Source organism: Petaurus breviceps, unplaced genomic scaffold (genome assembly GCF_028583685.1).
Source record: "Petaurus breviceps papuanus isolate PSGF00001 unplaced genomic scaffold, PetGlider_PUasm1.0 80, whole genome shotgun sequence".
Taxonomy (NCBI): domain Eukaryota; kingdom Metazoa; phylum Chordata; class Mammalia; order Diprotodontia; family Petauridae; genus Petaurus; species Petaurus breviceps.
This window is the reverse complement of record NW_027186540.1, coordinates 20753737-20769577: the sequence shown is the minus strand read 5'-3', so window position 1 is coordinate 20769577 and position 15841 is coordinate 20753737. Positions and strand designations below refer to the sequence as shown.

General features: G+C 40.0%; 1 protein-coding gene across 1 annotated transcript in view; it reads left to right on the top strand.

Moving 5' to 3' along the window:
- LOC138176042 (coiled-coil domain-containing protein 146-like) overlaps positions 1-12824 on the top strand; it is a 245551-nt gene extending 232727 nt beyond the window's left edge. The window contains exons 17-19 of the mRNA XM_069106784.1: positions 825-962; positions 9440-9688; positions 11800-12824. Of these exons, the coding sequence (XP_068962885.1) occupies positions 825-962; positions 9440-9688; positions 11800-12003 (591 nt within the window). The 3' untranslated portion in view covers positions 12004-12824. The remainder of the gene's footprint in view (positions 1-824; positions 963-9439; positions 9689-11799) is intronic.
- Positions 12825-15841: the final 3017 nt, after the last annotated feature.

The following is a 15841-nucleotide window of genomic DNA, read 5'->3' as shown; positions in this document are numbered from 1 at the left end:
ATAGCCAATTACTACCTGAATGCCTATCACCACTATGGGAGCAGAGATAGACAACTGGCCTTCCAAGCTGGAACTCTACATTTTCCTTAAAAATAGCATGACACATAGTGGTCATGTTTTGTAGAACCATTGGCACAATACCAACCTTCAAGTTTAATTCTGTACTTTCTATGTTCAATAGTATACACACTGGCATAGTGAGTAGGTGCAAATAGATGAAAGGTTGTCATGTGGTCTTCCACATGATTAGATCTGTTCTGTTTGATCCCGGCAAGTAGAACTAGAGTTGATGGATAAAAGTTGCAGAGAGGCTAATTTTGTATCAATATAAAGAAAACTTCCTAACAGTAAGATTTTATAGATGAAAAATGGCCTCCCTCCATAGGCAGGGAATTCCCTGTCACCTGTAGTCTTTCAAGTAAATGATGAATGACCACTTGTTGGGGATATTTAAAGAAGAATCCATGCTTCAGTTAGAGTTTCATCAAGATGACCACCGAGAACTCTTCCAATTCCAAAAGTCCATGATTCTAGTTGTAGTTTCAATTTAATAGGCTCTTGTAGGTTGACATTGTTTCTATGGTAAAATGTGTTCTGAATTCCAAATTATATCTAGAATTTAATTCACAACTTGGGGACTACCTATAACTGGGTGTTTAAAAAAACCACATGAATAAATTAACACACACACACACTCACACACACACACTCATCCCAAACCAGTCATTTCAGGAATACTGAGAATGTGCAACAGGGTACCAACTCTGTGCAGCAGCTGTGGCCTTGTTAGATTTACCTCTTCCTGTTCATTATTTACAAACTAGCTGGAATCCCATCTGGCAGAGAAAGAGGAGAAGCTGCTGGAGAAGGAGTTCATCTTTGAACAGGTCACCCGGCTCACAGACAGACTCCGGACTAGAACTCAGACCTGCAAGCAGGATACGCTGCTCCTGGCCAAAAAGGTGAGTTCTCAGATCCTCTGTCTCTTGTTGTCTGCTTTTTGGTGGCCTACCTGTATTTTTCACAGAATTGTAGTCTCTTAAAGGTAGAAGTTATCCTTTCATGATGTACAAATCCTCTCTGTATCATTCCTGACACGTGGTTATTAGACACCATTAGAAAAAGTCCTGGGTTTTATGTATGAGATTTAAAGGAACCTCACAGAAGAACTAGGCAGTGCTGAAAACAGTAGGCCTTTTTATTTGGTACTTTTAAGGGAGAACTATGTGCACTGAAGAGATCAAGACAGGGGAGATAATAAGGGAGATATATGAGGACAGCATCCACCACCAGCCCTGACCTGGAGGAGCAGCTGATAGTTCCAAACAAGGGCAATCAATCAACTCTCAACAGTTGGACCAGCACCAGAGCCCTTAAAGTGGTACCAGTAAGCAGAGAAGGAAGACGTCACCTGAGCAACTGGGGCACAAGGGTCTTCATGCTATAATAGCTCTAGGTCCCAAGATCCAGCCATGCAACACTGACTTTAAAGCCAGGAGATATGGACTCCTATCCTGCCTCTATCAGTACTCCCTGTGTGACCTTGGGCAAGTCGTTTATCCTCTCTGGGCCTCAATCTCCTAATCTGTAAAATGAGGGAATTGGCCTGGATGGTCTCTAAAATCACTTCCAGCTCTGAATCTAGGATCCAATCAAAGGGATTCCATGATGCTTTTGCAAGAGGCGGCTCCCTGGACTTGGCCCATCTTTAAACCAGACAGAGGGTGAGACTCCTAGCTTTGTGTTCACTTTCTCCCTCGGGGCAGTTCAGATACCAGGGATACTTGGGATCAAATTAGTTTAGGGACTTTGAGAAGTAGAAAATGAATAAAGTAATGGACACTGATGCAAATTATCACCATTTCCTAAGGAATGTAAATCAGTTATTACCACATGGAAATCAAAAGATCCTAGAAACTGCCTTGGCCAGCAAACCCTTGATTTCCTTGGCAAGCAGAGAGCTGCAGCAGCTGTATCTTTGCTAGAGGTGACACATTTTGAGGGTAATGTGGGATCAGTTCTCAAAATAACTGAAAAAGATTTATGCCAGAGGCTTAAGGGGAAAAAAACCCAGGTATCTCATTATTACCAAAAAGAAAACTACAAAAACATAAGTGTCTATTGATCCAGCTTGACAAAAGCTTTACGAATATAACCTATACAACTATTAATGATTATATGAAAGATTACTCCATATCACAAATTACAAGAGAAATGCAAATCAAAATAACTTTAAGTCTCATCTCACAACCAGCAAATTGCCAAAGATGACCTCAAAAAAATGTAAAACTTCAGTGTTTGAAGAACTGTGGAAATTATATTAAGAAACTTGCCAAGATGTCCCTACTCTTTGATCCAGAAATCCCACTGGTAGAAATATATAATACTCCAAAGAGGTCAATGAAGAAAATGCCCCACATACACATGTAACTCAAGGTTCAAGCCTGGTGCATTTTCATAAAATTCTCCTCATTGGAGAAGAGAATGAATTACTCAGTACTTTGTGGCTTCATGAGGGAAGGAGCCAGTGAAAGCTTGGGGAAGGAGAAATGTTCCCTTGGCTTTGAGGAAAGATTCCATGGTTCCAGAACTAGAGGGAGAGAAAGATTTTGGAAAGAAGCAAACATATAGGGGAGCTGGCCCTACAACATGCTCTTGAGTTCCAGCATCCATGAGACACTTCCAAGAATTTCTCCCTGGGTGAGATCAGGAACTCCCAGCTGAGCTGAGATATAGCATTACCAGTGAAAGAGCTCAATTACTCTGTGTATTATCTGGTACATTCTAATAATTTGTATAATTTCTCTTATTTCTCTTTGCTATCAGATTGAATAGGTGGGTTTGTTCACCATTTGGGATGGTCTTTGTGTAATTCTCATTTGGTAAAGGAAGCAGAGCCAGGAATAGAATGTACACAATGACCACAGCAATGTAAATGGAAACAACCTCAATAAGACAAAACTGAATTTGAGAAATTATAATGATCAAGCTTGGCACCAAAAAAGAGATATGAGAATGTACTTTCTTCTCTTCTTTTATAGTGGGAGGATCTATGGGTATGTAACACTGCACATAATGTTGAACTTCTCCCCCCTTCTTTTGCATTCTTTATAATAAAACATTCCTAAGAAAGGGAACTATATACTGAGTTATATAAGTGATAGAAAAATTAAAAATAGCAATGACATTTTTAAAAACACAAGAACACATGTCAATGGCATTCCTGATGAAGATAGGAAAAAGGCTTTCATGAACAATATTCCACAGCAAACCGTATCTTATCAATCCCACAAGTGGCTGAAAGGTGGAGAGGATCCCACTTGGCTTTTTCCTGGTTGAATAAAAAAAGACTCTCTCCCAATTCAATGCAATTTAATTCAACAAACATTTATTACGTACCTCCTAAGAGCAAGATGATGTGTTGGGGACACAAAAGCTAAAATGAAACAGGCTCTGCTCTAAGGAATTGTATTTCAGTGGGAAAATACAACATATACACAGATAAGCATTGGTATGCTGGCACCAGCTCAAAGTGGTTCCTGAGCTTATTGTTCATTTTTTATGTTGAGCATTTTTACCTCAGAAGTCAGAAAACACTACAAATCAGGGCTTGAATGATTTTTGGTTGATTATCTAGAATTAATAAAGGGATGGAGAAAAATAGTAATAATACAGATTTAAAAGTGTGTCATACATGTGTTTCTACAGAGCTGATTGTTAAACATTTATCAACGTACCATTGCAGATAAGTACATAACAAGTGTATACAGTCATACGGTACAATTTTAAGGAGAGAAAATGAAAAGTTGTATGTGTATGTGTGGTGGAAGGTGGGGGTGGAATCAGTGAAGACCTTACGTAGAAAGTGGTACTGAACTAGTGTCACAGAGGAGGCTGAAGACTGTAAGAAGAGAATGCACAGGACCCGGAGCTTGGATGGGAAGCTGCAGAAGCCAGTCAGGTTGTCTGGAATAGGAAGAACACAAGGCAGAGCAACAGAAAACGTGACTGGAAAGGAGCACATCAACTAGCAAGTCTTTCCCTGACAAGGCAGGACTTTTGTTGTTGCTCAGTCATTTCGGTCGTGTCCCCATTTGGGGTTTTCCGGGCAGAGATACTGGAGAGCTTTGCCATTTCCTTCTCCAGCTCATTTTATAGATGATGAAACTGAGGCAAACAGGGTGAAGTGACTTGCCCAGGGTCACACAGTCTTAAAAGTTAAAAGACACTTAAAAGTGTCTGAGGCCAGATTAGAACTCAGGAAGATGAGTCTTCCTGACTTCAGGCCTGGCACTTTATCTACTGTGCCACCTAGCTGCCCTCAGGGAGGGTGACAGCATTCATCATGCATAGCTATGGGATCTGAGATACCACCTTCTGCCCATACAATCAATACAAACCAGTTGAATGACTCAAGTTAAGATTAATTCTACTCTTTTGACCATTTTCCTCCTTGTACTGATTCATAGTCCTTAGCCCAAGTCAGCTATCTGATTTGGGGTTAGAAAATATCTGTTAACTTCTACTAAATATCTAGTCAACAATTTGCATCCCTAAAACCTGTTTTGGAAATTTCAGCCAAGAAAATGGCAACAGTAGCTATGTAGGCATTGAAACAACAATGTTTCCCTCATTTCCCATGATGCTCTCTGATTAGTATGCAGATTAATCCAAGGGCAAGAACAAACAACTTTTATCCCTGTTCCACATTCCTGCCTTGTTGTTATGAATATCTGCCTTCAACAAAATTAATTCTGATTGTTTAGCATTGTAGCTGGAACAAAAGTGCTGGTTATGTCCACCTTCAAAGAACTGAAGTCATTGGTCACTCAAAAGACCAATGGTGTAGGTGTGAGTGGACAACAGAATAAAAACAAGGATGAACTGTGCAGGAGAGACTACCTCAAGGATATCTCCATAGAGACATAAACTGCAGTAAGACCATATAATGCACGTATTGTATCACTTACCCACACTACGTCTGGATACCTAGGGCAGCGCTTCTTAAGCGGTAGGCCTCGACCCCATTTGGCAACAGTAAAAGTAAAAAAGAACACACAGTAACCAAAATTTAATTCAAAATCAAACACGTAATATAACCAAGGTTTTTCTGGCAGCGCTTGCCCAGGCCGAATCGCACACCTTCACTGCAGCCGTGGTTCTGAACACGAAGCCCAGGCGCTTTGTACTGCATATGCTCTCATGCCAGGCTATGCCAACAGATGCTGCCAGAAACACCTCAGCTCGACTGGAGACTACTATATGTTATGACCAGCAATGTTTTTACTTCACATACAACATTGTTAAATGGACACAATTTCCAACAACTTCTGAAATGGTCCTACACATACTTCTGATTTGTTCTATGTATTTATGACAAGCGGTATTCTCAGCACTGACAATTATAAAATCTAAATATCAATCAACTCTGAAAAATGCTGAAGATGCTGTACATTCTATGGTATCAGATATTTCACCAAGATTTAATTCTTTATGTAAAAATAAACAAGCACATCCATCTCATTAGTTTGCAAATTTGCTTTCATCTTTAATTAATGGTAAAATTATATGTATCCCAAAGAATTGTTTTAAAATAAATTTATTTATGATTTGTTATGAGAAAATGTCTGATTTGTATACCTATTTTATACACCTGTATGCCCAGGGGTTGTGTAAAAATTCCTCAGGCAAAAAAGGCAAGTGGAAAAAGTTTGAAAGTCCCACAGGATAGGAAGGTGTACACAGGATATGATATACTTCATCAGAAGGAGGCATTGGGTCACTGGGGATACAGATGCAACAGTGAGGTAGTGAAGGTAGCCTTCAAGGAGCTAACAGTCTACTAGTGGGGCACACCATGTTAACAGGTAAGTATTGTCTCAGATGTAGAGATGGAAGGAGCAAGGGTGGGGTTGCCAACAGCTGGAGCAATCAGGAAAGGCTTCTTTAGGGAGATGGCACTTTTGTTAAGCCTTGGAGAAAGCGAGTGGTTCTCTGGGAGGTGCAGATAAGGAGGTTGGATGTTCCAAGTACATGAGGAGAGAGAACCTGTGGAAAGGAAAAGCGGTGGCAAGTGGACTATTGGGTATGAGGGCCACTGGAAAGGCCAGTTTGGATGGAGCGCAAAGTATATGAGAGAGAAAAATGCAAGCAGCCTGAAAAGGGAGGCTGGAGGCAGACTTCAAAAAGCTTTAAAGACCAAAGAGAGAAGTTTGTATTTTGTAATAGTGAATTTTCTTGGGCAAAGTAGTGCCATGGTCAGGCTTGGGCTTTAGGAAAATCGCTTTGAAATCTGTGTGCTGGATGAATTGAGGAGAGCAGAAATTAGAATGCAGGAGAGGACAAGTCACTGAGTGCCTACTATGTGCCAGGCACTTTAAGCACTAGAAGAAGGACAAAAAACAGTGCTTGTTTTCAGGAGCTCACAGACTAAAAGGAGGAAGAGAACATGTATACACCTATGCAGGAACAAGACATATGTGGATGTTAAATTGGAGATAATCTTAGAGGGGAGACCTTAAGAGAGTAAGCAGGGTTGGCAGGGGCTTTCTGTAGAAGGTTGTACTTAAGCTGAGACTTGAAGGAAGAGAATTCTAGGCTGAAAGACAGTGACAAGTTCTGGGGTTCGGAGAGGGAATGTCTTGTGTCTGGAACAGGAGGAAGGCCAGTGTCCCTGGAAAAGAGAGCGACCATTGCCACTGCAATACTCCAGGAGAGAGTTTGGATTAGAGTGGTCACCATGTGAGGAGAGAGAAAGGAATGAATGAGTGAGAGAGAGCTGCTGGGGAGGTAGAGCCAACAAGACTTAGCAACTGACTGGCTACAGGAGGTAAGGGAGAATAGAGAGTCCAGCAAGACTCCTGGGTTGTGAACCTGGATGATTGGTGGTGCTTTGGACAGAAACCCAAAAGTTAAAAGTCGGGGTGAATTAATGGGGAAATGAATCATAGTTATGATTTTTTATAATTTCACGAACCATAAATTATAGTATATGAAAGTCATGGAATTCTTATGACATAAGAAATGACAAAAAGAACGGAGTCATAGAAACCTGAGAACACTTGCAGAATGGAGCAGATTAAAGTTAGCAGAGTCAGGGGAACAGTTCATACAAGAATAAGCCATCGAGGCAAGCACCTTTGAAAGACTTCAGAACTCTGATTAACGCCATGACCAAGCAGAGGCTTGTTGAGGATCCACGGAACCCACCTCCCAACACAGAGATGATGGATTCGAGATCCAAAAGGAGACATGGCCAATTGAGAATTTATTCAACTTGCCTATGTATGTTTGTTACAGGGTGGTTGTGTTTTTCTTCTTTTTTTAAGTAATGTTGGGGGATGATGGGGAGGAGAGAAGATCAGTGCTTGTGAAATAAAAGTTAATTAGCTAGTCAGTCAGCAGCCAAGCACTTCTTAAGCTCTTCCCCCATGCCAGGCCCTGTGCTAAGTGATTAAGACACAAAGCAAAAAAGCAAAAACAGTTCCTCCCCTCAAGGAGCTCAAATTCTAACCATGTATATAAGTAGGTACAAATGAGATATATACCAGACATGGAAGGAACAGCAAGGAGGCCAGCGTCAACTGCATGATATAGGACATGAAGAATAAAGTGGGAGAACTTCGGAAAGGTAGAAGGGGCTGGCTTGTGGAGGGCTTTAAACGCTGAGCAGAGAACTGTGTATTAGATCCTGGAGACAAAAAAACTGCAGTTTGGGGAAGAGGGGGGCTGTACACAAGGTACAGTTGGACAGAGTGAAATGCTCAGTCAATGAACATTTTATGAAACATCTATTGAATGTCAGGCATTGTACTAAGCCCTGGCAATACAAAGATAGGTAAAAGACTTTCCTCGTTCTCAAAAGAGTGTACAATCCAGTGGGAAAGATGCTAGAGCTAGGCAGAGGATAAGCAGGGAATAACCAACAGAGGGAAGGCAATAAATCAAGAGGGATTGGGTCTCTGTCTCTTACTCTCCATATGAAGGTAACGTGAAAATAAAAGATAAATAAAATTTTTGAGAGAGAGAGAGAGAGAGAGAGAAGAAAGAGATTGGGAAAGGTCTTCTATAGTGTGGAAGGTGGGATGAGATTGTAATGGGGACACTCATAGGCCAAGTGCTATTTGTCTGAATCGATTTCCAGCACCTACTTTGTCACTTATCTGAGGACTGAAGGGCTAACTAAAGTGTTGTGACCAAACTACCCTTGGGTGTTTACAGGCAATGGAACAGAAAACTACAGGGCATCATGCTAGATAAATACCTGCCACCAATTGAGCCTTTATATATTTAGTATATATTTTTTTGCTTTTTGGAGGGCAGTTTGGGGTTAAGTGACTTGCCCAAGATCACACGGCTAGTTTTGTGTGTGTGTGTTAAATGTCTGAGGCTGGATTTGAACTCAGGTCCTCCCATCTCCAGAGCTGGCCTTCTATTCACTGTGCCACCTAGCTGCCCCAAGATGTATTTAGTATTGTTGGAAGCAAATCACCTGACAAAGCCTGCCTATGAAGCTATCTCAACTGAGTAGTTGATGTGAAAAAGCATTTTTAAAAAGTTCTCCTCCCCATCAAATTTTACTAACAAATTTTTCCTATTCTTACACACATGTAGTAGAGCCCTGGGGGGATGCGTCAAGGTCTTGAGCATCTTGAGAGAGAGTTTGGTAGTATCAGTACTCTGATTTTTGTTTCCATTTTTTAAATAAAATTCCCTCAGGGCTTAAGCATGTTCTAGTTTTCTCAGCTAAGTAAACCATAACTCTGTGATATAGTTTTTACTCTTCTAGGTATGATATTCCTTTATAATTAACAATTAATAAAAATGCAAAACTAGATATGAGGAATCAAAAATGTGGGATCCTTTCAAACCTCTGTTGGCCTATGTGTAACTCAGAATTAGAGGGCTAAAAGGGATTAAAATCACTAATAAGTTGTATCTCCTTGGATAAGTCATAACCTCTCTGAGGCTCAGTTTCTTCCCACGTAAGTGAAACAGCTGGACTGGATAATGCCTAAGCTTCCTTCCAGCTCTGAAATGCTGTGAATTCTAGATGATCACCCTGCGTTTGATCAGAACTGTCCTTTACCCATTACAGAAAACTTGTAACTGTATAAGCCGATTCCTTTGCTCTTCAGTCAAAGCAAGCTCTGCGACCCGTCCTGCTAACAGGTCCTAGTGTTTCAGAATCCTGTGGAGTGGTTAGCTTAGTGCCCTCTTGCTACACTGAACTGCATGGCTTCTTACACTCCTCTTTGTCCTCCCAGATGCTTATGGTGTTGGACTTTTTAATATAAGTAGATGTTGGAGACAGCTTTCAACAACAGAACCATTGGTCAAACCCATGTGTCAAACCTTTAGGGTTTTCCTGTCCCCTTTTCAGTGGGTCTGTTAAGGACAGGTCTACGCATTCCTTAAGTTTCTGTCCCTTTAATTCCAGATGAATGAGTATCAGAAGAAGATAAAAGACTCTACCCACAAAATGATGGCTCTTGTGGCTGAGCTGTCCATGCAGCAAGCTCTCACTCTTGAACTACAAAAGGAAGTCAGGGACAAACAAGAGTTCCTTACAAACTGCAGTGAGAGGCTAGATCAAGGGCTGCCACTCAGCAAAGAAATCGAAGAAGACTGGCTGAAGGTGCTGCGAGATGAAGATTTGCATAAGTTAGCCACAGCAGAAAGGACAATGGTAAGTTTGGTGTCTAGGATTGTTAAAAGACACAAGAAGGGCCAGGAGCCATGGGAGGTCACCCTTCTCCCTTCAGTCCCACGCCTATGTCCTCCAGTTCAGTCCTCTGGTGATTGTTAGTTCTAAGACAGAGCAGTTTATAACCTTAAAGGTACTATCAGAATTGGTACCACTACGGCACGAGGTCTCAGCTTTCGTGCCATTATAGCCCGTAGGCACTGAAGAAATATCTATGGATAATAGTGGCAATTAGAAATTGTAGGGTTTTTTTTTTTTGCTAGAAAGATGGAAGTGTTACTAGACCAAGGTCTGGAGTAAAACTCTACTTGAATCATTCAATAAGCTGGCTTATAATAATGATTGCCCATTGAAGGCTTTATGATTAAAGATGTATATCTGCACTCCCCAGACTCTACACACAACTATTGGTTTGCTTTCCTGATTATCAGACCACACGTACTTTGATTCTGAGCTGTCTTGAACTTGAGATAGAATTCACCATTACTTTTAGAAGTTTAATCACTACTGTAGGCGTAATGAAAGAAGCATAGTGGAGACAGAGCTAGCCTTGGACCAAAGGAGACCTGGGTTCAGATCCTGCTTCTGGTACCTACTGGCTATGTGACCTGCAGCAAGCCACTTAACCTATAAGTTGCAGAGAATATGCTGACTTAGGTTGAAGACTTTCTTATATCAGTATATTTTGGTCCAGTTTCTATCCATTGAAAAATAATAACACAAGGTCCAACCTGCTTTTCATTCATTCACTCATTCAGCAAATATTTACTGAGACCATCCACTTTATTCAAGGGCCTGTGTTAGGTGGACAGCCAGGAATCAGAATCCCCAAAAGACACCGAAAAGATCAGAGTGCCAGGAAGCAAACCGCAGCTCAGTCTGTAAAGGATACCTTTCAAGTGTAAGAACTCCAAATGATCCATCAGTGATAAAAGGAAGACTGTCCATCAGAAAGGAAGAGTACTTCATAGATGACAATTAGCAGCCATTAGACTCCAGAGGTTCTAAACCTGAGCTCTATGAACTGTTTTTCAAAGTATTTTGATAACTATATTTCAATATTTTTGGTTTGCTTTACAATCCTGTGTATTTTATTTTCTGTTTAAAAGCAGTATTCTGAGAAGGGATACATAGATTTCACTAGCTTCACACAAGAGGTGAAGAAGCCCTGCCTTAGAGTCTGTGAAAGGAACTAGGACAATGTTGGGTGCTGAAGGCAACATGGCCTCCCTCCTCCCAGAGGGTCTTCTTTTCATCGCAGATGTGTCTGAATCCCTGCCAACTCCACTCTTTCGTCCCCGGGGTTTGCTGAATGGCCCTGGGTGCAAAAACACTTTGCTAGGTTTTCCTCCCCTCCATTATATCATCCCTTGTGTTTCCTTGCTACTTGAGCTCCATGAAAGTTCCTCCTTTCTCATGTGGATCATATTTCTGCTGGTTTGTTTGTTGGTAGAAAAGTGATACGGGGAATGGAAGAGTTTGGGGGCCATTGAGCAATTTCCTGAATCACGGTAACATTGTACTGCATGGGAAACAAAGTTATGCTATATGAGAACATTAAAGTTTGGTTTGGTCCCTCCCACCCCCTATTATGTAAGGTAAATGTTTCATATACTGACATTTTATTTTTCTGTCCCCCTCCATATCCCTGCCCCATCCTGCCTCTCCATTAAAATCCACTACTGGCCTTTAGTCCCTCCCCTCATAGTATTTACACTGGCCAAAAGAGGTATCATAGGAGCACATATTTATAGCTGGAAAGAATCTAATGAACCATCCAGTCCAATTCTCTTTTCATAGATGAGGAGATTGAGGCTCTGAGAAGTGACTTGTCCAAGGTCAAACAGCTAGCAAATGACAGAAGTAGGATTTGAATCAAGGTCCTCTGCCTTCATGCTGCTGCTATCAATAAATATTTAATCAACAAAATTTATTGAGCAGCTACTATGTGGCAGGCGCTGTTCTCAGTGCTGGCGATACAAAAAGAAGCAAAAGACAGTCCCTTGCCTTCAAGGAGCTTACAATCTGATATTGTCCAGATGAATGTGACTTGCTATCTTTTTCTGCAAACTAAAGGAAGTTTTTCTTTGCAGATTGCCTTGGAAGAGAAAAACAACATGCTGCCTTCCGGGGTTTACACAACAGCCATCCAGCGCCCAAATGCCTATATCCCGGAAGCAGAAGCCACTTTGCCCCTACCCCGGCCTTATGGCCGAGCTCCTCCATTCAAGCCATGTGAGCCTGGCTCCAACATGAGGCACATAAGAAAGCCTACTATAAAACCAATTGAAATTTGAATATTTGAACAAAGAAAAGGCCCCGAGGCTAAGTTTCCCAATGGCTTCGAAAAGGCTTCCATTAACCCACAGCTGGGAAACTATGAGCAAAATAAGTCAACAGGGCCTTCACAATATTGGACAGATAGGAACAGGGACACACCATTCACTCACTTTAGGTCCTACAAAGAAAGACACATTTCCCATTTGTGTAGAATTTAGAATTGTAACTAAAGTTTTAAAAAAGTATTTTGATCATTTAGTTATTTTCCAGTCTCTATGCGGAACACTGTTCAGGTTAAATTTCTTTTCAAATATGATCCTACGGCTAGAATGAGAGGTGATAATCAGCATTTTTTTTTTCTGAAGAAAGTCAAATCAATCCATTCTGGTATATTTTCTGAAATTAAAAAATATATAATTTAACTAAACAGTACTATACTTGTTCTTTGGGGAAATATGTATCAGTATAGTTAGTGGAGAGGCCAAAGTAAATATTTTTATTTTAAACAGTATAAAGGTATGTTTCACTTGTGAAAATAGTTTATTCCTAAGACTTGATAGGTAAATACTATTCAGGTTAATTTAAATTATTTTAAAATCAGTAGGAAAGCATGACGTGTAAAGGAATATTAACAATATATTCTTTGGCAAAGTCAATCTTTTTGCAGCAAAAACAATCCCTTTGAAATGTGTCTGTTTTGTAAATCCAAATTTTTCATATGTGAAAGGTTTTTTAAAAAAAGTATTTCTGTCCCTCTTTTTGGTTCCTGTACAAAAAAAAAAGTTAAATGGCTATTTTGACAAGCTCCTAAATTCTGGTGCCAGATGTTTTCATAATTTTAATAAATTCAAATCAGTGGATTCTTATAAAGTGTCTACTGTATGCAAAGCACTGTACTAGGTTTCAAGGGAGATACACAGATAAATATAATAGTTCCTTCTCTCAAAGGGTAGTAGAAGTAGACATATGCTGTAACTGGAAGCTCTCCTCTATTAGAGGAGATAAGATATATACATATCCATAAACCTAACTATAAAACAAAATGGAATGTGACAAATGCCCAAAATCCAAAGTAATATTAAGATTCAGAAGAGGGAGAGATCTTTTTCAGCTCATGAATCATAGGATGCTATGCTGACAGTTGGAAAGGACCTCAGATTGTCTAGTCCAAGTAACTCATTTTATAGACTAGGGAGTTTTCATGAGGAGGGAAGCAAGTGGGATGAGGACATTGTATGTCGACTCTCCAATGTAGAGCCAACACATGGCAATGATTAGGGCAATCATTTACCCTGAGGGAAAACTCCCATCCAAAAAAACCCAATGAAGCAGAGTACAAATTAGGATGCAAGTAAGAATGCAAATGGGAAACTAAGCCAGGACAGAAATCAAGAGTTTCTTGAGAACACCAAGGTCCAATGAACTGAGACTGATGTAGGAAAGTGGGTTGGAATAGAGGCTTCTTGCCATAAGTATATACATATAAATAAGGAAAAGGAAGGAAGAATCAAGGTGGTGGAGTAGCAGCAACACAGCTCTTCACAAAGATCTAGAAAATGCACCAGACTGAGGCCTATCCAGAAAATCCAATAAAAAGTCACAGTGAGTAATTCTTCTCACCAAGTTGGCCTAGGAAGACAGACAAATCCACAGACTTTGTGGATAGGGCAGCATTCCAGTGCAGAGATGGACAGAGTGCTGAGGATGTGCATCAGGGTCAGAAGAGACTCCATAGCCACACAGAGGGTCCTGACCTTGTTCAAGTTGAAGGACCAGGTAGGTACCAACTGGAAGTTCTGTTACTCCCTATACAGTTTCTGATCATGTATGCAGGGATGAGAGGACCTGTACCTAGATGAGGAGCTGTAGGCCTTAGGTGGTTTACTGAAAAAGAAGCAAATTGAGAAGCAACCAGGAGTCGTGTGTGGCTCTAAATCCAGGAGCAAATTGGACTGGAGGTCTCAATTCTAGCCTACAACCTGGAACAACAAGGGAATAACCAATGCAGGAACCCAAGACCATTTGGGGAGCTCTCAAAGCTTACAGGACCCCATCCTGGTCTGTCTCTGAGATCATGGAATGATACAACAATATTCCCAAGAAACCAGCAGGATCAGAGGGTATACAAGCTCAGTTAAGACATTTCTCCAATGTACAGAGTCTAGCCTTTACATAAAGACTATGTCAGGAAGTCAGCTGGAAAAATAAGCAATCAAAAAATAAGCGCTTTTATGTTAGCAGGGATACTCAAGGCACAGACCTAGAAGTAAATAGCCTCAAAATATGAGAAAAGTCCCAAAAGAAAGCACAGGTTGTACAAAATTAAACTAGAATTCCTAGAAGAAATGAAGCTAGAAGTTTTTTTGTTTGCTTTTGTATTACAAATTTTAAAATTATTTTGTAAAAGAAATGTGAGCAGTAGAAGAAAAATTGGGAAAAAAATAATTGTAGAAGAAAGATTTGGAATTAAAATGAGCAATTGGAAATAAAAGGTACCAAACCTTAACCCAACAATAAACTCCTTGAACATTAGAATGGACCAAATTAAAGCGAATAACTTCATAAAACAAGACATATAAAAAAACAAAGTCCAAAGACTAAAAAGAAAAATAGAAAAAATTTAGGATATCTCCCAGCCAAAACAACAAACCTGGAAATCAGATCAATGAGAGATAATTTAAGAATCAGTAGACTACCTGAAATCCATGACCAAAAACAAGGGCCTAGATATATTTTTTTTAAAAACCATAAAATGATCGATATCTTTTAGAACCAAAGGGCAAGGAAGAAATTACTGGCCACCTCCTCAAACACCCAAATGAAAACTCCCAGGAAGATTATAAACAAAATCCAGAGCTTACAAGTCAAAGAAAAAATTCAGGCAGCGAGGAGGAATGAATTCAAGTACTGAAGAGCCACAGGATCACACAGGATTTAGCAGACACCCCTAAAAAGGAGAGAAGAACTCATAATACAATATTTCAGAAGAAAAAAACATAAGCTTAAAACCAAGAATAACTTATTCAGTAAAGTTTATTATAATCCTGGGGAGGAGGGGGGAGGGAGGAGAAGCAGAAGGACAGAAACTGAAGAGACTTTTTTTTTTAATGAAATAGAGATGGTCAAAGCATTCCTGGTGAAAAGACTTGTAGAAACATTGGAACTGTTCAAAGGAGGGAAAACTACACACACACACACACACACACACACACACACACACACACACACACGTAGTTGTGTACAGAAATACATTTCACTCAACAGAGAAACAGGATAGAAGGCACACTGCTCCAGGATAAGCTGTACTGAAGAAATCAAGTTAATGTTTCCTGTACTTGTTATAACCTGGTTTTCCAGGTGGAAAGACTACCCAGAGTTTCTCATGTTCTGGTAAGTCCAGGTTACACTGCAATACATGTTCCAGTTCCTAGTATGAGAGTATAAGGAGACCATTCAGGCATGCAACAACAAATTGATCCAGAGAATCATCAAGGATATTACCAATTAAAATGTTGATGGAATATTGGGTAGTCCCAATTATATGAAATTATATATATATATGACTATATGAAATATATTTCATATAAGTTACAGAATAACTTATAATAATAATAATAATAAGAGTTGGAAGGTATTTTACAGATCATTTACCTGGCCGAAACTATTTTCTACAATACCACCAACAAATGGTCACTCAGCTTCCACTTGAACTACATTGATGGGGACCTCTCCTAAAGTGATTCCAAATGATGAAGTACTAAAGACAACAAATGCTGCAAGTTTAGATGGAGTGCAAGGAATCTCTTTAGGTTTGAATGGTCAAGGAAAGTTTCATGGATAAGGTAGGGATATAGC